The sequence below is a fragment of the Homarus americanus genome, unplaced genomic scaffold (assembly GCF_018991925.1).
Source record: "Homarus americanus isolate GMGI-L3 unplaced genomic scaffold, GMGI_Hamer_2.0 scaffold41027, whole genome shotgun sequence".
Lineage (NCBI taxonomy): Eukaryota > Metazoa > Arthropoda > Malacostraca > Decapoda > Nephropidae > Homarus > Homarus americanus.
In genome coordinates, this window is record NW_024745073.1 from 7,316,423 (window position 1) to 7,340,839 (window position 24,417).

Below are 24,417 nucleotides of genomic sequence, written 5' to 3' on the forward strand. Positions count from 1 at the left end.
TGTATATTTGGCATTTCTGAATATCAGATATGCAAGTTAACTAGAATACATTCCTCTACCTCCCACTCCTGTTCCTCAAAATTTCATGACCTCATATATATTACCTTCGCTGTCACTTTTCATATTTGTGTAGCCTTTTCATTAATATTAAATTATTCTTATATCAAACTGTTCTTAGGATACAATGGATAAAATATTCTGGTAATGCTGTATAAGTTAATAACCTGGTGAATGAAAAAGTGGAGAAAATGAGAGTACGCTTAAAAATAATAACTATTTAAACCTGTTCAGGGGGGTTTTGCTGAAGCGGTCTCATTGTGGAGGTTCCAGCATTGCTTGGTCTTCCAACATAATTAGCTGTGGCTGAAGTAACCCCTGTACTGGCTGGCTGACCACGAATCAGTCCTGCAGACATCTGAAAACAGGTATTTAAACTAGATGTACTTCAATTGATGACAAGTAACTGAGAAAGTATCCAGTCTTTCAGTCTCATCTAAACTAAGATTGAGAAAAATACTGTAACAAAGGTTTTAAGTAAAACCTGTGAACCATAACCTACAGTATTGTATGAACTATACCATAGCTGGAATCTGCCTCCAGTATATGAAAATTTGCAAGATGTATACACTCAGTATTATGTGAAATGACCTTAAAATAAAGTTAAAGGTTAAGAACTATTGCATACTCTTTTAGGATAAATACTAAAAGATCACGAACGATGACCACAATATTAATGTACAAGTTCCAAATTTGAAGCAATTTAGTCAGTTTTGTTCACATTTTATAAAGAAAATCAACAAGTAACAACATATTCAATGTACACCCCAACCCCCAGCCATACCGTGAACAAAATATGGGAAGTAAGAAATATGTCAAAGAAACAAGGAATTACTGTAATCAACTTTCAGCTTTCTAGTTCAAAAAGTGCTCGAGATATACAGGTAAGTAAAAAAACAAACAAATGGAGCAACCAATCAGAACATATATCCTCACGACACATGCTTTGCACAGCACCTGGAGATGTAATGGGGGTGGGGGGCAAAAATGGATTTAAAAGGGCCCCTTGAACCATTATGGTATCATTACCAGAGAGGAGCCATGCCAAAGCATTGAAAAGATCTCTGCATTTATAAGATATCTAATGATGCAATTAATAAATAAATGCTCAATAGGTTGTTTAGAATACATACATTCTACACCACATATAAAGAGTTAACACAATAAAAAGGACTCTGGCTGTAACAGTAACCCTTGTTCAGTATGGACACTCATATTTATTTATGAGTTTCATTTTGGCAGGCCATTTCTAGGAATACTGTACATAAAAATACGAAACCTATACTGTAATAATGAATTCCATGGGTTACTTTGCCCACTAATATACAGTATGAAGAAGTTGCCATCTTTCAAATACTTATATGATTAACAACAATGAGATTAATCACTACTAAAGCAAATATAAAACCAAAACTCAACCAAGTTTTATACTTAAAACTCTTCTACAATTAATAAGATTTTAACTTGTCATTAATCGCCAACACATCCAGCTACACTCACCAAATTGGCCATGGACACCTGGTCTCTCTGTGGAGTGATTTGTGTCATGTGGTTAATGACTTGGTTTTCTCGTTGGATGTTTTCTTCCAGCATTCTCAATTGCTGTTCTAACATAGGAAGCATCTCTGGATGATTCCCAAATGGTAAGAGTTTCCTCTGCTCTGGTGCTATCATTGGGTTCTTCAGCTGTTGAGATATCAATACATGTATTAATATCTATGCTGTAATACAAAACTACTATATATTTGCATAAAAAAATCTGGCTGCAGCCAGTACAATAACCTAGCACACACAACAAAATTATTAAATCGGGACAATTAAGGATGTATCAGTCACTGATAGGTGATTTAAGGCAGATTTCTTGGTCCATAGCACACAGCTACTGTATTACTCATCCACCCATTATTCTTCCAGGCTGAGCTCTAACTATAGGCTACTCAAAGGCAGTCAGTAATCCAATTGGAGGAGTTAAATAATCCATTCACAAAAGCCATTAGGCTCCAATTCAATGTTTCATCTTGCAATGTAATGACAATTAGCCTTGACCTCTTAACAGAGGTCCAAAACCAGGAAACATTTTCAAAACTGTTGGATGAAATAAGTATGGAGTACTATTGGGTATGTAAAATGTAATTAAAAGTGACAGGCTTCTACTATGGTGACACACCAAGAAGTTGCTACAACTGTTGCAGGAGTATGATAATATCGGGTTAGATATGTCTGATATCAAAGAAGGGAGTAAAGTTTACAATTTTGGTAAAGTGAATCCCCAAAAATCCACCCAAAGTTTTCCAATTTGAATAATGGGATTATTCTGAGAGAAAATTTAAGAACTCCTTTGATTTTACATTTAACAATTTTACAGAGGGTGATAAAGTAAGAAATATGTGGGTAGTCCAAAATAGCATTCTCTACAGTTTTATAATAATACATCTCGTATCTGTCATGGGAGACATCAGACTAAATAGATCCTTCACTCACATTGTACACCATGCTTTGAACACGTTGGTAGTGGTTGAGATGTATCTTCTGAATCTGTTTTGTTGCTAATACTACACTCTCACACATCTCCTGCTGTGTTAAGTTGGGGTTCTGAAAAAAGACAAATTAGTGTTAATTCAGTACCTTGCAAACAATTACTGTACAGTGGTCCCTCAATTAACAAAATTTTGGTTAACGAATTAGCTCCCATAAGCATTTTCAGTTTCATTACCGAACAAAACTTCTATTAACGACAGCCTTACGAGAAACACGCCTTGTTGTGCGCATCAGCTGATCGGCTAGTCCGCCAATACAGTAATTGGTTCTATGTTTACATTCGTTTCCAGTGGAGTAAATATCAAGAAAGTTGTGCTCTTGAATAGTTTTGCATTTTTTATATTAAAATTATTGGTCATTCTAAAATTTAGTTAACATATTGATAATATACAGTGCAGAAATTATTATGAAACGTGAAGAAGGCATTAGAACCAATGCACTCTGTAAAGAATATGGCATGTCATCATCGACTGCCTCTACAATCAGCTGTTTGATATGTAAACAAAGCTGCCGGGAATAAGACATACACACCTCAAAGTAAGTTAAAATACAGTATTCTATTGTTTTTTTTATTTATTATTGTACAGTACTGTATTTAGTTTATATTTAATGTTTTGTTAATTCTATTACATGTTGACAACCCTTTATCCGAAATTCCGAAAACCGAAAGTTTTTTGTGGGGCTTTTTTTTTTTTTTTTAACAGGGATTAGCCCACCCGGGCACAGATCACTGACCCACATCAGGGCCTGGGGGGCGAAAATATAATAGTAATAATAATTATAATAATAATGATTATTCATAGTAAATAAAAATTTTAATAAAAATACACCAAAATAAAATAATATGATAACATTAATAATAATAATAATAATAATAATAATATATAATAATAAAATTAATAAAAATAACAATAATACAGGAGTACTGTAATAATAAAATAATAATACAGTAAAGAAATACAAGAATGAAAAAAGATCAAAAGTGAGAAACATGACCTAGACCTATGAATAATAATTATTATTATTATTATTATTATTATTATTATTATTATTATTATAATTATAATTTTTATTATATTCACCCCCCCCCAGGCCCTGATGTGGGTCGGTGATCTATACCCGGGCGGGCTAATCCCTGTTAAAAAAAAAAAAAAAAAACCATTCTGAAAACCAAAAAATTCCAAAATCCGAAATTCCTCTGGCCCCAAGGATTTCGGATAAGGGATTGTCAACCTGTACTGGTATACAGTACTTTGTATGTATACTTTTTCTGTGAGTTGAAACCAATTACCCAACATCCCATTGAAATAATAGATTCAGTTAACAACCGACTCTGTGGAACCAATTGTGTTCATTAATCGAGGGACCAGTGTGTGTGTGTGTGTGTATGTATATATATATATATATATATATATATATATATATATATATATATATATATATATATATATATATATATATATATATATATATATATATATATATATATATATGTATGTATGTATGTATATATATATATATATTATATAATGGTTGCCCCTCGTGTAATGAGGATGGCCGGCCCAAGGGTCACCTAGGCTGTGAATTTGTTTAAGGTGTAGAAGCTGTCGCCAACACAACAACCACACCCTAAGTTAATGAGTTGCAAGACCCAGGATCAAGGAATAGTCCAAGAAGACCGGACGGACAACTTGCCAACTGCAGTGGCTAACCATTACCCCGGAATACAATCCACAAATCGATTAACATCCAGGTCCCCAATTACTGCTGGCTAGACAGAGGCAAATTGTGTAAAGAAACTTGCCCTGTTTCACCCTGTCCGAGGATCGAACTCGAGGCGAGAATGCTGACCATTACACACAGTAGAATGTCGAATGTCTTGAGATGGTTTGAAGAAAAAAAATAATGTGACCACTGTATTTTACTTATTTTCATTGTTGAGTGGTGATTTTATCTGTACTTACTGTGTTATATTATATGTATAAATGTTATTTTTTTTTTATCCAACTTGTTAATGTTCTGATATTCATTGTTGGGCAGGTAAAGGCTCTTGTTTTCAAGTCCAACAGGGAAGTGATAATAAGAATATATTTTTACTTAAAGTCTATATGTAAACTTTAGTACAGTAATGGCACAGAAAAGAAATCAGATACAGTAAAACCTCGCTAAGGCGGACTAATTGGGGGGAAGGGTGTTCGGGATAAGAGGTTGTCCACCTTTGAACAAATTTTTCCCAAAAGGCCGCCATTTTAAACAAAAAGCGAGTACAACACCAATGTATCCAAGTTTTATTTAAGAAATATACTGTATGTCTTTTAATCAAAATTAATTTTAAAAAGTAATGTACTACATAAAGTACTGTACACTTACTTTTAATTCACTGATAAGGTCTTAGCTTAACCTTCTCGTCACCCTTATGGATACCAAACACTTTCCTCGGTGGCCATGGTTATTGGTTAATTTTTCAATAATAATGCAAAAAGTATGAAAGCTACTTCAACCTACGGTGAATGTACTAAATATATAAAAACGAAAAATAATGACAAAAAACACCAAAATTACTGTACCGTATTTTATGGTAGGGAGTATTTAGGAAATTTTTTTGTGTATTTTCCTCCTGTAGCTATAGTTTTCTTAAAATAACATATAGTACTGTATACAGTACCAGGAACTGTGAGGAATAAAAAAAAAAAAAAAATACTGTATCGCCAAATCAGTAAATAAAAGCCAAATGAAGGTTCAACACAGCCACCATTTGCATAGTACTGTACTCCGTTTCAACATAGTTTCAAACATCAGTTGGCACGCCAAATCCCTGACACCGCCCCGCCACCCACAACCATCTTCCCCTCCCTCCCTCACTCAGCCAGCTAACTCAAGTGCAAAGAAATGTGTTTGCCCTTAGGACAATTATTTCTTTTATTTTTTCACAATGAGTAAAAATAAATGAAGAAAGTTACGTATATCTACCCAAAAATACGAGTTGAAAAACAACCATAACACCACAGCTTGGCCCAGTAGCCTGGTGGTTACAGTGACGAGTTTAACCTGGCGACAATGCCAGGATTAATCACTACTATATCAGTATACACTAATAATAACAGTAAATACAATGAAATATGGCAGGGAGGGAGGAGATACGACTGCAGACGACACTTTAACTAGTGGTCACTCGCTCCTGTTGCCAGGCGTACGATTGAAATACGTATGAGAGAAATACATATCTTGTAGTCTAATTTGAAAATTGTGACGGGCACAGTGATAAACAAACTATATAAACCATGCATATACCTATGATAACATAGTAAGAAACATTGTATCATAACTGGAGTGAATGAAATAATATTCCCCAAAACAACAATTGGTAACTTTCGGTCACATGTGTCCCACATGCTGACGCCTTGGTCCCTTGAAATTTTGCACACATGTCATCAGAAGCCAAATTTTGTCCTACTTTTTTTTTCATAATCTATAGGAAAATAATTTTGTCCAGCTTAAGCAACATCCGTCTTAGCGGGATCTGCCTTAACGAGGTTTTACTGTATACTTGAAACACACTGCTGTAAGAAAAAAGCATATAAACTCACCTGAGCTTTAATTGTGTTAACAACACCTTCAAAACTAAATGATGAGAGAGAGAGTGATGGCAAATTAGGATTGGTCATCATGGCTGCATTACCCACCACAGGCATCACACTGTTTCTTTGCTGCTGCACCACTGCAGAAGGGAAAAAAAGTCTTAAATGAAGAATAAAGAAATAAAGATTGTTAAAAGTATCAAGAAATACCAGAATGGAACCTACATATTTATGATATAAAGCTGTATAACACATTTCAATGTACTGTACTCCAAAAAACGCTTTCAAGTCACTGACTGGAAACCATATAGCATATCGATGGATGAACAAACAAAAAGTAACACAACATCATTCCTAACTTCCCCATATTCTATGTAGGAGGTGGGAATGAGAATTACTACATTGGTTGCCCTTATGGAACATAACATATAGCGAAGAGGCTAAATTATCAACCCAGTAAAATTAAATTATTCTCTACTCACAGAAGCCCTTCTTTTCATTTTCATAGTCATCCCATGCTGCTTTTCGTTCTTCTTCACTGAGTTCTTCACTTGTTTGGTTTTCCAAAAGTGAGTCGTGCTCGTGATAATTAACTATCCAATCTTTCTGGCGTTTTAGCAATTCCGCCAATAGCCGATCCTAGGGTGGATATACAGTATTATGACAGATAATTATGGCATGCAAAGACACTACTCATATGAAAAGAGCTATTGAAGATTGGTGTAACAGAATGATAATTTAATTAGTTTTATCCAAGAATCACATGAGAAGAGGTTGTGAAAAATTACTTCAGTGTTGAGAACTTGATGAGAGAAGGCTACAAGAAACAATACCATCAGGTAATGACAGCTAACCCAAGCAAGAATGGAGAATGGCCACAAAACAGTGATGATGAAGAGGAAGCAATTGATTATTGACTTACTTACAAGAATATTATGTAAAGCAGATTCCAATACTCTCCAACAAATATCTCAGTCACTTCATACATAAAGAACTACATATGGCTGGTATATGAAATATCCTTGGAAAATTTTACTTGCATTACTTTGTCTGAATGAATGAAAATATATACATGGTACCTATAATAATGATATTTTAACAAAAACATCAAAAGTCTCCAACTTAATAACAAAATCTGAAAGTTGGTGGGAAGGGGTACAACTTACCTCTGGGACAATAGGAGTTTCACGCTCGGTGATGGCAGACGGAGTAAACTCATACAGCTGCGCTAATTCATCCATTTTAAAATAGCGCTTGATCTGATGTTCATCCACAACTCGTAAGGCTGTTGACATTTTTGTTACTTGTCGAGAGTAGATTTTCTCCTCCATGGTCCCCTTTGAATATATTTCACCTTTAATTTCCTTCTTTTTATCATTACTGTACAGTTTATGTTAATTCTACATGAATCCTTTCCTGAGTCCCATAAATTTCAGTTACTGTGAGTCTATATTACATTCATGCATGGTGGATTGAAATATGTGAAGATTTTCATAAGTGTGGACTCTGATTTCTATGTAACTATTTTTTCTTTTTAGTTTAGTTAGTTAATCAACATGCTCCTCGAATTAATAATAATAATGAATAACTTCCAGTTTACAGATAATTCAGCTTATGGATAGTCTCCAGGAATGGAACCCATCCATAACCCAGGGAGTGTCAGTAGTTTGAAATACTGTACACTAAAGTATACATACACAAATATGACAGTGTGAAGACTAATGTTATCAAAGTAAATACAGGTACACAAAAGATAAACTGCCTAAATCTTTACTCTTAGCAATTACTCCTGAGAATCCCTGTGCTTAGGTTAAAACATTCAGTGATCATAAAAGGCCTTTACCTGTGCAACAAAACGGTAAACGTAACATGGCTTTTTCTGTCCAAAACGGTAGACTCTGAAAATGGATTGAGTGTCATGGGATGGGTTCCAGGAGGAGTCGAAGATGATCACTCTGTTTGCAGCAACCAGATTGATGCCGAGACCTCCAGCTCGTGTTGAGATAAGGAAGAGTCGACATCTAGAAGATCAATAATTCATCAATAAGGCATTCAAACTTAAAGACAAAACAGGCATCATTAATTCATTGGATTTCTATCACTTCCCTCTACATCTAAAGGAATCAACAACTCTTGACAATAAGCATAGATGAGTTATACATTTACTGCATATATTTATTAAGATAACATTAATCTCAATAGGTTGGTTCAATCAAGAGAAGTTCATCTGATTACTGAGTGAAAACTTACATCAGATAGCTATGTACAGTATAGTTTTGTAAGAAATGTTATTATCTCTATTTTCCCATCAACACTGTATAATGTTTGTATGCACCAGTTACACCATCAACACTAGTCCCTCAAGCATGGGACCAAGACCAAACTGGATATCAGGATCTTACACTATTTGAGACCTTCAAAATCTGGTACCATCTACCAGGCCTATTTTAATAAATACTGTACTGGATGACCCCTGAGAGACTTGCCTAAAGTTCTATAATGAACAGCTCAAGGTTTAAAACAATTATAGGATGTAGGATACCACCATTTCATGACATTTAAACAATAATAGTCTAAAAATATAAAATTATAATACAGTAATGAAATAGTAATAAAATAAAACATCATATGCTAATGGCAACCAGAGCATTTTGTTTGCCCCAGACACATTTTTACAGACACACCACAGCTTACAAAAGATAAACAATAATAATCCCCCCCAGAACATTTGAGTGTCTCAAGCATGCTGCAGCTTCCTATGCTACTTATTGTTTACATATGGATGTACCGGTATGTATGCAATTAATTTACTTTAAATCTTTTTGTGAGTCACATTCTTCAGCTTGTCAACTTTGATAACCCTGTTTAAAATTCTTCGATTCCCTCTGGCATTGAAATTTATTTTCCCTGGTATTTATGAAACTCATCTTACATTTCAGTCCTGTATCCAACAATACCCAGTCTAACATACATCTATAAACTTTGGTCTGGATTAGAATCAATGAGTTACTGCAAGAAATAAGGAGATGATATTTCTTGCCTGTTTCACTGATTTCTGGACTTTTGACTTTTTGACCTTATAAATTAAAAGGATTATCTGTGGTCTTTTTAACTCAAAGAACTGTACAAATATAAAAGACTCTTAGAGATTGACGAGACAATGAACATCAATTTTATTATAACTGTAACTAGATACTGTATTCCCCAAAATTGAGTCAAGAGATCAGAACTAATGTACAAGCTCTTACCTCTCATTGGTGGAGCTGTTGAAGAATTTGCACATATTTTTTCTCGCGTCAGGTGCAGAGGAGCCATCAAGACGTAGGTAATCACGTTCTTTTTTCCACTGCTTGAACGGAAGAGGCAGAGGATCTTCGGGTTGTGGTAACTCTAATTCCCCTTCATCTATCAACTGCAGGAAGTCCTCAATCATATCCAGAGCCAACAGACTCTGACTGAAAACTAATCTGAAAGATGGTAAAAAAAATGAAGAATAATGACTTCCCATTTTGGTTAATTAATGAACTGAGATTGTTTAGCATATTTATATAAAAAGATCAGTGGTAATTACATGATTAATGAAAATAAAGATTAAAATTGAATATATACCATGTTATAAATTTAATAATTATGATATTAATAAACTTAATAAAAAAAGATAATACGGAAAGACAACCAATACAGGGGCCCCAAAAATTCACGGGGATTAGGTTTTCATAATGGCCACGAATCGCCAAATCCGCGAATAACATTTGCGGACCGGGGGGAGAGGGGGGGCGTTACATCTTTACTTGTGTACAAAGAAATGCGTACTGTATTCCCTTTATGTGTTTGCCCTTAGGACAATCACTTCTTTTACCTTTATCTGTACTGTAAATATGTGTGTGTGTGTGTGTGTGTGTAGGCACACACACACACAAAACACATACAAATAAATAATAATTGGAAAATCCTCTCACAAATAATCATTAGCAAATTTATTAAAAATGTGACAGTCTACCCCCAAGTCCGTGCTTTATTAAAAAAGAAATAAAGCACGGGTAGACTGTCACATTTTTAATAAATTTGTTTGATTATTTGTGAGGCTTTTCCAATTATTATTTATTTTTATGTGTTTTGTGTGTGTGTACACACACATACAATATTTACAATACAGGTAAAGAAAATTACTGTCTCTAGTACAAATAGTTCCCTGTCCCGGTTGCGAAAATGCCGGCAACTCTAAATCTACCCACAGATATTCTTGGGTACATCCAGGGAGTCATTCGTGAAAAATAGAGAATCACGAAAAAAAAATCTGTAAACTTGGGGATATATATATATATATATATATATATATATATATATATATATATATATATATATAGATATATATAGATATATATAGATATATATATATAGATATAGATATATATAGATATAGATATATAGATATATAGATATATATATATAGATATAGATATATATATATATAGATATAGATATAGATATAGATATAGATATAGATATAGATATAGATATATATATATATATATATATATATATATATATATATATATATATATATATATATATATATATATATATATATATATATATATATATATATATATATATATATATATATATATATATTCTATTTACAAAAATTCAGTAAAAAAAATTATCCCACACTTTGGTTTAAGTGAAAACCCCAAAGTTATGAAAAAAATCATTGGTAATAATGTGCAGTAGCTAAAATAACTATCTGTGCAGGTGGGGGTCGATATGTTCCAAAATTTTACGTGTGACTAGTGACAGCCCCCATATACCAAAATTTATCGTCCATGTTCTCATATTGTTTCCCACAAAGTATGCACAGATAGTTGTTTTAGTTACTGTACATATGCTAAAATAATGGCATATAACTGTGCCAGCCCTTAGTGCTCCAGCCGAGAATGTACCGAGCCATAAGTGATAATATACTGAGTATGTTGATGTTTCTTAAGTGTAATGAACACTTCTAATGTTTTAAATAAATAGAAAAATTAAGTAGTAAGTGGATATGGTCATTACACATTTATAAAAAAAAAAAAATATTACTGGTAATTCTTAAAGAAGAAACCATCTGCCCTCCACAAAGAAATAATAAACAAAAATTTAAATACAAACCATTTGGACACACTGGGTTAGCCTAAACTGAAGAGTTTGACATGCAGAAAGGCATAGCTTATCAGTAATAATTGGAAAATATTGTTTTTATTCTAAAACAACAGTTGTCTCTACAACATACAGGAATTCTAATCCCCCCAAAATATTACTCGCATGTAAGTCGGCTCCCTACTTTTTTCCAAAATATTTGGGTTTCAAAACTCGACTTATACACAAGTATATATAGTAGGTAGTAGGCAGCTATCAAACAGGGAAGTACTACCACCTGGGAAGATATTGGAAGCATTGTGTGTTGTCTAATGGTAGACCCTGCTGCCATATGGCATCACAAAAATTTTGACCAAGTCCTAGGTTGCTGATCTGACTTTCTGCTTCATTTACACACAATTGCAGGGTCTCAATTGTCTCTCTTACTTTGACAACACAACATACTACATATATTGTTTCTCATTATTGATCTGTTTTCATTTTTGTATTTCTTTATGGTTCTTTATTATTATTATTATCAGTTGTTGTTATTATTTTTTTTGTATTAATAAATCTTATTTACAGTACTATGAACTAATTGTTATTATTATCATTATTACACCCTCCCCCCCACCAGGCCCCACTGTGGGTCAGTGACCTATGCCCGGGTTGGCTAATCCTGTAAAAAAAAAATAATTCTACTGTACAGTAATAACCTGCCATTATAAATATAGAGGTAAGAGGAGAAATAAACAACACTTACACTTTATCACCAATAGAAGTACATTCTCGTACGATATCTAGCAGCAGTACAAGTTTACCACTGTGTTCCAGTTTGTCAAAAAATTCATCATCAAAATCATCACCAATAATGTCCTCCAGCACCTTCTTCCACCAATCAACTTTGACTTTACCACTTTCAGTCAATCCATGGATGGGACCTGTCCCCAGGAACAAGATATAACATAAGCAAAGAAGGGAAATCTCATATATGTATATGGATCAGTGTGAAAAACTTCATGTAATTGAGAGTTCATTATACTTTCATATCATTCAAAAAGCTCCAGCAGTGAAAATCATTAAGGTAAATTACATGTCCTGGCTAGCATGAATGCATACATACATAAACATGAAACTCCAATATAAATATATGCAGAGCTAGATTTTCAACTAAATCAGACATAAAACTCGAATACTTAAGTCAAGTGAAATGCAACATTTCCAAAGGTTGTCCCCTGAACCTTCGCTTTCTCTAAAAAAAAAAAAGTCATAAATTATTCACTAATTGAAAAAGCTCATTTTTATTTGTTCTTGTAGCTGTTAATATATTACCAGGTATTTCTGTCTCTCCTTCAACCACTTCTTCCTCTATCTCAGATTCTTCTTCTTTCTTTTTCTTGCCTTTCTTCTTTTTCTTTCGTGATCTTTCATCATCTGAGGATTCCGAAGTTGATGTGTCGTCACAGATGAAATCATCCATATCCTCTTCATCATCCTGAAACTAGAAACAAAATTATACAGATAAAACAGCAGAAGGCTGTCACTATGTTATGCATAAGTAAAGAACTTGAGTTCAAATGCACTAGCAAGAAATATCCTTCTTAATATAAATTATTTCCTTATCTAAGTTTCTCTGCCAATTTTTGAACAATAGTGGATTGAACTTGTTAAATAAAATTCTTGTTCTCAAAATGAACAAATACTTCCATACTAGGTTGGGGGTTTACACCTTCAAAGCTGAGGATATGAGAGTCATTTGGAGCATTGTTCTAAAGAAACAACACATTTTCAAGCAGCAGCAGGAAATCATTGCAATCTTTCAGTTTAGGAAGTCTCTTCATGAGTGTCAACTGATAATTATATAAATTTTCTCAAAAACAAGTGATAACTCATCTGAACGGGAACAGCTCAATTTTGTATTCTTTATTTACAACTTCAATCCAAGATCCTCTTTACACAGTAGATTCTGAATATGGAAATACTGTAGAAATTTTTCAACAATAAGCAAAAATGCTTTCTGCAACTCAAAATTTGAGTCAAAATGAAGATCCAAATATGAGACAGATTCAAAGGAATAGAACATTACGCCTTCAAAGTCTTCAGCTGTAATGCTCCTCCCATTGCCCCTGAAGATGGTAATTTCACTTATACAATACTATCATTCAACTTGAATGTTTTCCTTGTCACCCCTATCTTTGTCTCAAGCAATGAGATGCCACATTACCCTTTGTGTTCTCAATGTTCAGTATTGTCTACATAACAAATAATACTCAACATTATGTGTCTCGAATAAATAGACAGATCTATGTTATGTAAATGGCGAACAATAATGGAATCAAGAATGATCTCAGTGGTATAATATAATACTCCCAATCTGCAGAGGTAGCCAGATACCAATTCTATGACTACTGTACATTCGCTCCAAAAAGTATCTTTACGGAAGGGTCAGATTAATTTCAAAATGAGCACCGGGACTCCTGTTGTCTCAGTAGGGTTGTCAAAATTCTTAATCCGTTGTATCATATAGTCTCGCACAAAATCGTAGATACTTTTTTGGAGTGAATTTACAATGTCCAAATTAGAGCAGACTCTAATTTGGTCTTCAACTTTTCTCTTTCTTTTCAAAATTCTTCTCCACAAGATATAAAGTGGCACCAGTGTAGTCCTTAGGTTTGACATTTATACCTGACACCTTGTTATACATGACTTGCCCTCAACCTCTCTATATGTTGGTCTTGGATGCATGGGTCATGTCTTCAGATACTGCACAGGACATGAAAATTGTTTGTGAAATTCAAAGTTCACAGTTGGAGGAGGAAAATGTGACCAGAACCCAACCAGAAATTATTATTATTTTTTTATATTCTTGTATTTATTTCCTAAGTAATAATGAAAATATATTAAAATAGTCTTTTTTACATTCAATATGCTTACTTGTTTCATCAACCTATTTCATCATCCCCTAACGCACAAATTTCTATTCGAAGAGGTTGTTTTTTCCAAGCAATGGTAATTTTAAAAATTTATAGCAGAGAAGCCTATACAAGTAGTTAATCATGTGTAAAATATTATAATTATACAAACACTAATATGTAATCAGCATGAGTCTTGTGAAGTCAAGTCAAACTTAAATAATTAGTCAAAGCATCCTTCTAACTACATTATAATTATATCCTTAATTCTGTGATTCACTCCGTACTGAATGGGATAACTTACCAATGATCTTCTGACTGCCAATTCCAGAACCTTAGGGTGAGTCCATACTCGAGAGAGAGCACCAAAGTCCACAAACAGACCCGACCCTTGACGTTTAGGACCACCCTGGGCCAGGTTATCAAGGTAATACTGGTACAATTGACGCTGGATATCTGACAACTGCACAGACACAACAAACTCTAACTTGGGAGGCAGGAAAGGCTTCAATACTGTGTAGTCAAATCGCTGAAAAAGATAAATATTACAGTTACATATCTCATCTACTAGAAAATAATCTGATCATTACAACAGCTCAGTCATATCATATTGTCATCTTCTTCCACTTTACACTCACCTGCACACACCCCTCTAACATGTTATGAAGAATATGAGCTCTCCTCTTCATTCTCCGGACATCTCTAGGCATTGCATCAACACACTGGCCTTGCTCAATGGGATTAACAAACCGGTTCATGAACTCCTTCTTTGTGCCAAGCAGATTTGGTTTAACAAACTGAATCATACAGTGATCTGGAATTATTTGAAAATTATACATAGTGAGGTAGAGTGTACCTAAAAGTAGATATGACACTTCAATCAATTTTCAGGGTGTAAAATATGATAAGAACTATTCAGGAACAGAACCAGAACAGTATACAGCCACTCCTCGACTTACGACTGGGTTAGGGACCCAAATCCAGGCCGTAAGTCGAAAATGCAAAGATAATACAGGGTACATAGAAAATCTAAAATGGGTGTCTTTTTTCTTCTCAGCACCACAAAACTCTCACTTTTAAGCATGCCAGCCATTTTAAATGGAATTACAAACAAAAATTTTGTCAGTACACAGCGCAATCACTAACGTCGGGACTCGAAAATACGTAATTTGTAAAAATTTGGGTACGACTGGGGTGGTCATATGTCTGGGTGATCGTAAGTCGAGGAGTGGCTGTATGTAGCACAGTAATAATTTTGTTTAAAATAACATAAATCCTGTAATTAATTTTCACCTTGAGCTGTTGTACATTTTTAGGTATGTCTCTCAGGGTCACTCCCCCAAAAGACCCCAGCCCTTACCAACCAAGGGAGAATTCTAGGATGTAACCCCCACAGTTTGTGATGGATAACTGTATAATTATACCCTGCGTACTGTAATAAATAAAATGGGGTTGACTATCCGGGACACAAGAAGTAAAGAATACTCACATTCCTTAAGATTATTTTGGAGAGGAGTACCAGTAAGCACAATACGTCTTTTAGTGTTAATCTGATTGATTGCTATAGACAGAGCAGTCTTCTCATTCTTCAATATGTGACCTTCATCACAAACCATAAGATCTGGACCTGATGATTAAAAACTTAAAGCATTAAAATCTAGGCAGAAAATTTTTGGGTAAAGAGACATAAAAATTAATCAACATCACATTGTACAGCTGATTATAAGACACTGGTTTCCATTGAGCAGTAATTTCACATAGGTATTTTATTTTATTTTCTGACAGGATTTTTTTTTCTTAATTCATTATTGTATACTTAAAAGGTTATACTACCACAAAAGTAGCATGTTTCTAATCTTACGTGAAAAATTGTGTGAAGCATTAAACATCAATTACATAAACAGATGGTTTACTGCATAAACTGTACAGACTGGGTTTTCTCTGTCATAAGTAACTATTGCACTGAGCATTTATTTTGGCTATTCAGACTTTAGTTATATACAAGGTTTACGTCACTCATCGAAGTAGAAAATAAATAACAAAAAATACAAACCAGGATTTATTAGTGTCCTTTGGAAGATCTCTTTCATTTTGCCTTTATATCTCTTGGACTTGCTGTTTGAGAGGTTACGGAACATGTCATAGCCTATAATACAAACACCTCCTTCCCGCCACCAGTCATCAAGCCGATAAGCTCTACCCCACAAATCTTTGGCTCTGGATAAATACAACAAAAAGAGAAAGAAAATTTAGTTTGTCTTCACATTTAGCAGGAATTACTTAAAAGTAACTTACATAAAGTCAGCTACTAATAATGACACTTACAAAAACATTTAATAATTTATTTTCAAGCAAACAATGTTAACAAAAACCTTCAATCATCCTTCTTATTCACACACACGTTAACTGAAATCAAGAAAACTCCATACTGGGAGCTATCTAATCCAAAAATAACCAAACCTACATCACACCAGGTAATACCAATACCTAGAGGAACCATACTTGAAACTTGAGGACAAGAACACAAGACCACTTCCTCCCACACTCTGACTCAAAACTTATGAGGGAATTAGAATATGCAGTACTCTGAGCAAAGTTGAATCAAAAGTGGTAACCAAAACCGACTTGGCCATCACATGGTTATTAAACCAGGGATGCTTTAAGACAGCTTCAAGCATTTTCTAGACCTGAGGTGGGCAAGATACTGCCCGCGGGCCAAATTTTGTTCGCCAGATTATTTGGGTGGCCCGCCATTGCATGTGGCAAAGGATTTTATTTATTTTTATATTAGAAAGGATCAATATTATGTGGGAGTTGGTCACCCATAGCAGCGAGACCAGCTCATCACCTGCTGACCTGGCCTTGTGAATACCCCAAATATGGTTATCCATAGGGATTAGGATTTGGGATTAGGCAAAGGGAGGTCAGTAAGCGTTTACCTGAGAAACCCACTCTTGACCACATGACCTGGACAGCCACACCCACACCTCAATATTGTGTTCCACACTGACCTGAGCATCCAGCACCAACACTAGAGAAGCTCAGTCTTCTCTCTGCTTCTCACTTAAGAGAACGTTACTGTGGTTTTGCAGAATTTGTACTTATGTGTTGTTGCCCCCAACCCATAATTTTTAAGTGAAAATGAGTAAATCTAAGAAGAGGAAAGCTGAAGCAGAGTGTCGAACATTCAACAAGGAATGGAGTTCTAAATATTTTTTTTTACCAATGTGGATGGAAAAGCAGTGTATTAATTTGTAGAGAAAGTGTGGCAATGCTAAAGAATTACAACTTAAATTGCCATTTTGAGACCAAGCACTCCAGTAAATAAAAAAATAAAAAAATTTTGATGAAGAAAGCTAATGAGATAGTTGCTCAATTACAACAGAAGAAAAGTATTTAAAAAAAAACAAGAATGTATGGTTAATTCTGCCTCTATTTCATGTCCAGACAAGAAAAACCAGTAAGAGAAAGTAAGTTTGTTAAGGCAAACAATTGTAAGACGTGTAGAGGACATCGCTGAGAACATGTATCTGCAGTTTAAAGAGAAAGTAAGGACTTTTGAATACTATTCACTGGCACTTGATGAAAGTTGGCTTATTTTTGGACATGAAGCAGAAAGATATAGATTTCCCACAGTTGAATGATGAGAAATGGCTCTCCAATTTTGCATTTGCTGTTGATATCATGGGTCATATGAATGACCTGAATTCAAAGCTACAAGGGAAGGGGGCTTTTGCACATGATTTATACAACAATGTCAAGACTTTTATAAAGAAATTACTTCTTTTGTCTCGTCAGATGACAAACATACAGTTTGCTCACTTTGCAACCTTACAACAGATTGCAGTTTGTGATCAGAATGTACAGAAGTACTCATTGCAGCTACTTGACTTGCATGCCGAATTTTCACGCTGATTCCAGGATTTCAAATTAATTGAAAATTACCTGTCTTTGGTGTCTTCTCCCTTCTCATTTGATGTTGACAAAGCCCCATTTGACCTACAACTCGAGCTTAGTGACCTGCAATGTGATCCTCTGCTTTCTGAGCAGATGAAATCAGTGCCTCTTCCCAAATTCTATGCCTCTCTTAATGACTGCATTTCCAAAGCTAAAGGCTCATGCCCAAAGAATGCTTGTGCTGTTTGGATCTACTGTACATATATATGTGTGTGAGCAGACATTTTTGGTAATGAAGCTGAATAAATAAAATCGTAGATCTGCACTGACTGATGATCACCTTGAACAAGTACTTTTCATTGCAACAATGGAGGCAACACCCGACTTCAATGGTTTGGTTAGCAATCATCAGCGTTGTCATTCATCCCACTGAGTAATTTAAATATTCTTATCAACATATAAACAGCTTCAAATATTACATAATCACATATTGGTCTTTTTACTTGCTTTTATTTACTTATTATTAACCATTAAAACTTAATTTTATTACTTTTTATTTATCAAGAAGAACCAATAAATATTAAATTTTATTTATTTTATTTATCAAGCAGAGTGCAGCAGTGACAAAGTGGATCAGGGACAGCTACAATCAGACCTGGACGACTCCACCCAACCACCACCTCCATAGGGAAGCCGGCAGAAGCAGTATTAGCTGTGATCAGACCTGACAAACTCAACCCTACCACCACCTCCCTAAGGAAGAGTAAAGACAACGTCTCCAGAGAAGAAGAATTTCAGCCAGCAAGATCGATTCTGTTCTATTACGTTGATGTACTTAATGTAATAATTATACTGCACCGTATCTCTATCTTATTACCAGTACTGAAGTATTAATATTAGTATTTGTATTGGCATTATTATTAATAATAAAAGAGTCAAGCTAAGAAGTGATGTATTTATTTACCCAAAATATCTATGTATGTTACTTAATATTTTCCTTACATCCTATATATACAAATACAAGGCTTTACTTTGTGCAAATATTATGCATTTACATCTAAATTAAGTCTGTGGCCTGTGAAGTGGACCACCATTCATGAAGTGGCCCGCCAATCAAAATAATTGCCCACTCGTTTTCTAGACATTTAGAGCATTCAGGAAAGAAAGTAAAAATGGTTATATGCAATCTCTCACATCCCAGTTCATGAAAAACTTGTCTACCCTGTAGCCCTCCAGAGAAATATGTGAAACAAAATACAAGATGTTGTGAATACCCATTATTGCAAACAAAAACCCTATCAGACAAACCCCCAGACAAAGTAAATTGAGAAAAAACCTGAATCTACCCACATTCACAGGGCATCAACTTAGAAACTCCCCAGCTGGGAAAGGGCCCTCTGTATTCAAGAAACAGAGAAGAACTAGAGGAACTATAAGTGGTTAAGGGGACAATTGGTAGCTCTGTGAACACACTTGGATATCCACAGGAGTTGAAGATTAAATTTTTAAAATTGCACAAACCAATAATTAATTGTATTGAAAAAACTGACTGTACAATTTTATAATGAAATTTACACTTTAAATTCTAATAAGAGTATATACTAACATGAAATGCATAGTAACAGTTTGGTATATATCAAATAATACATATTTGACAGGTTTTTAGCATTTGCATAACTTTCTTGAACTATGACCCTGCTGCTGTACTACTGCTACATATTACAGGTCCACAATCCTTCATCTGCCATTCCGAAATCTGAAAAGCTCTGAAAACCAAAAGTTTTTTCGTGGAGCACCACTCGTGTGCACGACATACCCAGAGTGAAGCCGAACATGACCCAATGCAACCAAAGCTTGACCCACGCAGGTGTGAGGCCAGTTGTGTCTCAGCATTGCTGCCAGTCACACCTGCGCCTGCTGCTCTGATATTTTTTGTGATTTTGAGTTTAATTTGACTTTGAAAATGTCAAAAAGAATTCAAATTCCCTTATGGGTAACAGTGAGAAGAAAAGGAAGCATCTCTCATTACCGATAGCACAGAAAGTGGAGTTATTACAGAAGCTTGATCGTGGTGTGTCTGTGTGGCGTCTTACTAAAGAATATGGTGTGGGAACTACCACTGTATATAACTTAAAGAAATAGAATGACAAGTGTTTGAAGATTTACACTGACAGTGATGACCATAAACCAATGAAAAATAAGAAAACATTGATACAGTTTCAGCCAGAGTTGAACCTGATGACTTCGTCATCTGAGTAAAACTCTCACAACATTCATTGGCTGTCCTTATGTTTTAGACTTTACCGCCATTGGTGAGTAGAATTTTTGTTTTACATTTGTAAGTATTATTTAAAACATATATGAACAGTAATAAGTGTTGCTTTCATATTCTTATGTAGAGAAATGAAGATATGTTTTCACATGTATGCAATTACATACGTTGACGTTCCCAATCCATCTAGCTTTTTTCTTTACCCTTAGTGGTTAGCTTCTTCTATTGTTCCATTTATTAACATTAAATAACATTACTTAAAACATATATATTAATTTTTTACATTAATTTTGCTCCAGCAATAACCAGGGTCTTATTCTCTTGTTTCTTATGTAGATCCATCGTCACGGGAGTAAACACTAACGAAAACAATGCCATCTCGTCTCCTCGTGTGTTTTAATATTCTACGTATTATTAATGAATTGTATTGTTCATTTCTTATATATAAACATTAATTCAATCAGATACACATTCAGTAATAAACAATAATGAATCTTTTGTACATATTCTAAAGATAAATGTGGCTATATTTCCTTGAGTGCGCACGTATAAGTTGGCGTTCCACTATGTCTCACATTTTTTCTTTAACATCAGTGGTTACTTTACTGTACATTAAATAACATTAATTAAAACATACCTACTGTATTTTTTTACATTAATTTTACAACAACAACCAGGGTCTTATTTTCTTAAGTTTCAGATGGATAACTGACATTATGGGTGTAAACACTGACGACAACAACAATACCATCTTGTCTCCTCTTGTGTGTTTTAATATTCTACGTAGTATTAGTAATGAATTGTATTGTTCATTTCGTATATATAAAGATTAATTCAAACAAATACATATTCAGTAATAAACAACAATGAATCTTTTGTACATATTCTTAGTAAGATAAATGACACTGCTTCCTTGAGTGTGCACAAATACTTTGGCGTTCCCAATCCATCTCGGCATTTCTCTTTGCCATTAGTGGCTTTACTGTACTGTACAAATAACCGGTAATATTATTTATAGTCTTTATTTATTCCACTCAGTGTGAATATTCATAAAGTTCGTTGCAAAAATATTAATGTGTTTGCATACGGGGTGCTGCCTCAGACCCCGCTAGGGTGTTACTATAATATATGGTATATGTACCGTACTACCGTTCTGAAATCCGAAAAATTCCAAATTCCAAAACACAAGGGTTTCGGATAAGGGATTGTGGAACTGTCCAAAATATCAAACAATCTTCCCGAGGAAAACAATACAGTACCGATAAATAAATATCAACTTATAAGATCACGAATGCCCTCCCACAGTGGTTAAAGAATACAATAATGTGTTAAGAAGTTTCAATTATGATACAGGAAACAGTAAAACACTTACGAAGCAAGTTCCACAACGTCAAAAGGCAACATCTTCCCTTTGAGCCAGTTGGTGAATTCACTAACCCAGTTGTAAACAGTATTGACCGGGCAGCAGACCATAACTTTTGATACATGCCTTGCAGTCTTCTTATTAGTCATCAAGGTGTGGACGAAGGCAATTACCTACCCAAAAGGAAACACTATTAGCATGTTATTTCAATTTTCAACATCTGCCTATAATTCAACTTTAATCTACCCATAACTACTTAGGTAGAATAAGAAAAATTTTGCCATATTTGACCTACTTGAGAGCACACAGTGTAGTATGAATAAGTTATGGGGAACAAACTTTGTGTTTTTATTTGTCTCCAGGGGGGGTTTGGGGTTGTGGGTTACGGATTTGTGCTGGGCTAGTGAATAAGTGGTGGAGATCATTTACATTTAGTCCCTTTACATCTGTCAATGTAGAATGGGCGAGTCTGGGAGCATTGTGCACTGGAGGAAAAAAATACCGGGGTAATAAAAAATTTCTAATTTTACAAGTCAAGAGTATAAAATTTTGTGGTCAAGGGAGCAACAGACACCCATTGATAAAGGGAGAATTTTCAGCAATAAAAGCTGAAGCCAGAGCATATCATTGTTTGGGGAAGGAGAGGGAGCGACAATGACAGCAACGTGACTCAAGGGTCATCTGACAGTTGAAGGCACAAGAATCCCCACTTCAGTGAAAAAACTGAAAAGAATTTTGTTAAAAAAGTAATTAAGGATAAGGGTCATTAATTGGAGAAACCTGATGACTCAAGATGCAAATATTTTGGGTTTTATTCTGTGTGGATGACCCATATATTACAAAAAGTAAAACAAGGTTGAATGCAGTTGAAAATGAGTTGGAAGATTCATGCTATGAACAGTACTTTTGAAACAACTTATATTTACCTAGAAACAAGAGCAAATACACAACCAATTTAACCCAACATCCAGTGCCATTCATTCAATCTTACTACAGTAAAATAGATGTTGCATTAATGTTCCCCCTTTCCACAAGGTCTTAACTCTGTTTTACCGTTCTTGTTTCACATAAACCACCATCAGTAACTAGCAACACGTCCTTGGCCAAACCCACCCACTGTACAACTACATAGTTTATATACATGCCTATCCAAGTGTAAACCTGTATGACTATTTTATTATTATGATTATTATTATTATTATTTTTATTATTATTATTATTATTATTATTATTATTGTTATTATAGTTATTATTATTATTATTACAGTGTTGTTATTATTATTATTATTATTATTATTATTATTATTATTATTATTATTATTATCATCATCATCATCATCATCTTACACTGGACAAGTAAAAGCCCTTTTGAACCCTACTTTCTACTGTACATCCAATATCAGTAAATTTTCATCTTTATAATATTTCAGTAATCATCACTCACATTACCCACATTTTATTTAAAACACTTTACCCCCAACTTCAGCAGTCATATAGTATACAGTATTAAGAAAAAGATCGGCTTTCAAAATTCACTGAAAATATAACTGAAAATAATCATCATAACGGAAAAACTCACCTGCAGAGTTTTACCTAGACCCATACAATGGGCAAGGATACAGCCACTACCAGGCTTACTGTTCATCATCTCCACACTCTCCACAGTTGCATTCCACATAAACGTTATTCCTTTGAACTGTTGGAAATAAAATCACTTAATAATACGTATAGGGAAAATTATTCATAACACTGTACTGTATAGGGAAAATTAAAGTAAAATAATTCATTTGACAGTGTTCATTATATATTCCATTTGATATAATTCAATAACAATCCTCACATTTATATACAGTATTTTAGGATAATTACCCTGGTGATTCTTCATAACATCATCATCACACCTACATTTAATTGAAACCACTCATTCATCCCACCAAGGACCCTACATTGCTAAGCATGAAAAATTAGCATAAAATGTTTTTAATGATAATGATGACGAAAATTTATGTACCGGTAGACATACTAACCTGGTGAGGTTTCAAAAATTTAACAAGTTTCTCATGAACAGAAACAAGCTCAGACTTAGTTTCTGGGTCAAAGTCGAGGACTAATTTACCCAAATCCTTCTGGTCAGATTCCACATCAACCTCAAAGATCTGGTTATACTGTGAAAGACAAGATATTAACTCAACAAAAATCGCTTAAAAAGATTTTTTTAAATAATATTGCAAGGTAAAAACAATCCATCTACAGTACTGTATTGTGTAAATTATGAATGAAACCTGAACACAATTCATGCACAGCCTACATATAATGTGTCCTATCAAGAAAAGACAATTTAATTTATAGTAAATATAATTCTAGATGCCAGTAACTTTTGCTAAAAGGCTTAGTACCCACTGAGAGCCAAACAAGTAAGACATATACTTTTTTTTTAGATTTACTTAAATACTATGACATTTTGGATACTTTTACTCGAGTCCATTTTCAGAAAAGATATTGTACAGTACTTTTACTCTACTAATTCTTCCTGAAACTCCCATTACTTACTGCAGTTACCAAGATGATATACTCAGGTTCTACCAAAGCAACTTATATACAATTCCCGGTTTGCCAAAGTAAGCAACAGGAATTTTGAAAATCTACTGTTGCTGAAACTCAAATAAAGATTTTGCAAATATA

General features: G+C 34.3%; 1 protein-coding gene across 1 annotated transcript in view; it reads right to left on the reverse strand.

Annotated features, from left to right (window-relative positions):
• Positions 1-24,417, reverse strand: part of LOC121878304 (transcriptional regulator ATRX-like) — a 65,637-nt gene that overhangs the window by 4,449 nt on the left and 36,771 nt on the right. The window contains exons 17-33 of the mRNA XM_042384407.1: positions 23,763-23,900; positions 23,315-23,431; positions 21,745-21,908; positions 16,257-16,420; positions 15,693-15,830; positions 14,842-15,017; positions 14,508-14,732; positions 12,624-12,792; positions 12,055-12,232; positions 9,422-9,640; positions 8,017-8,194; positions 7,340-7,510; positions 6,656-6,812; positions 6,183-6,313; positions 2,539-2,649; positions 1,558-1,743; positions 284-415 (exon numbers count right to left, since the gene is read on the reverse strand). Of these exons, the coding sequence (XP_042240341.1) occupies positions 284-415; positions 1,558-1,743; positions 2,539-2,649; positions 6,183-6,313; positions 6,656-6,812; positions 7,340-7,510; positions 8,017-8,194; positions 9,422-9,640; positions 12,055-12,232; positions 12,624-12,792; positions 14,508-14,732; positions 14,842-15,017; positions 15,693-15,830; positions 16,257-16,420; positions 21,745-21,908; positions 23,315-23,431; positions 23,763-23,900 (2,754 nt within the window). The remainder of the gene's footprint in view (positions 1-283; positions 416-1,557; positions 1,744-2,538; positions 2,650-6,182; positions 6,314-6,655; positions 6,813-7,339; positions 7,511-8,016; positions 8,195-9,421; positions 9,641-12,054; positions 12,233-12,623; positions 12,793-14,507; positions 14,733-14,841; positions 15,018-15,692; positions 15,831-16,256; positions 16,421-21,744; positions 21,909-23,314; positions 23,432-23,762; positions 23,901-24,417) is intronic.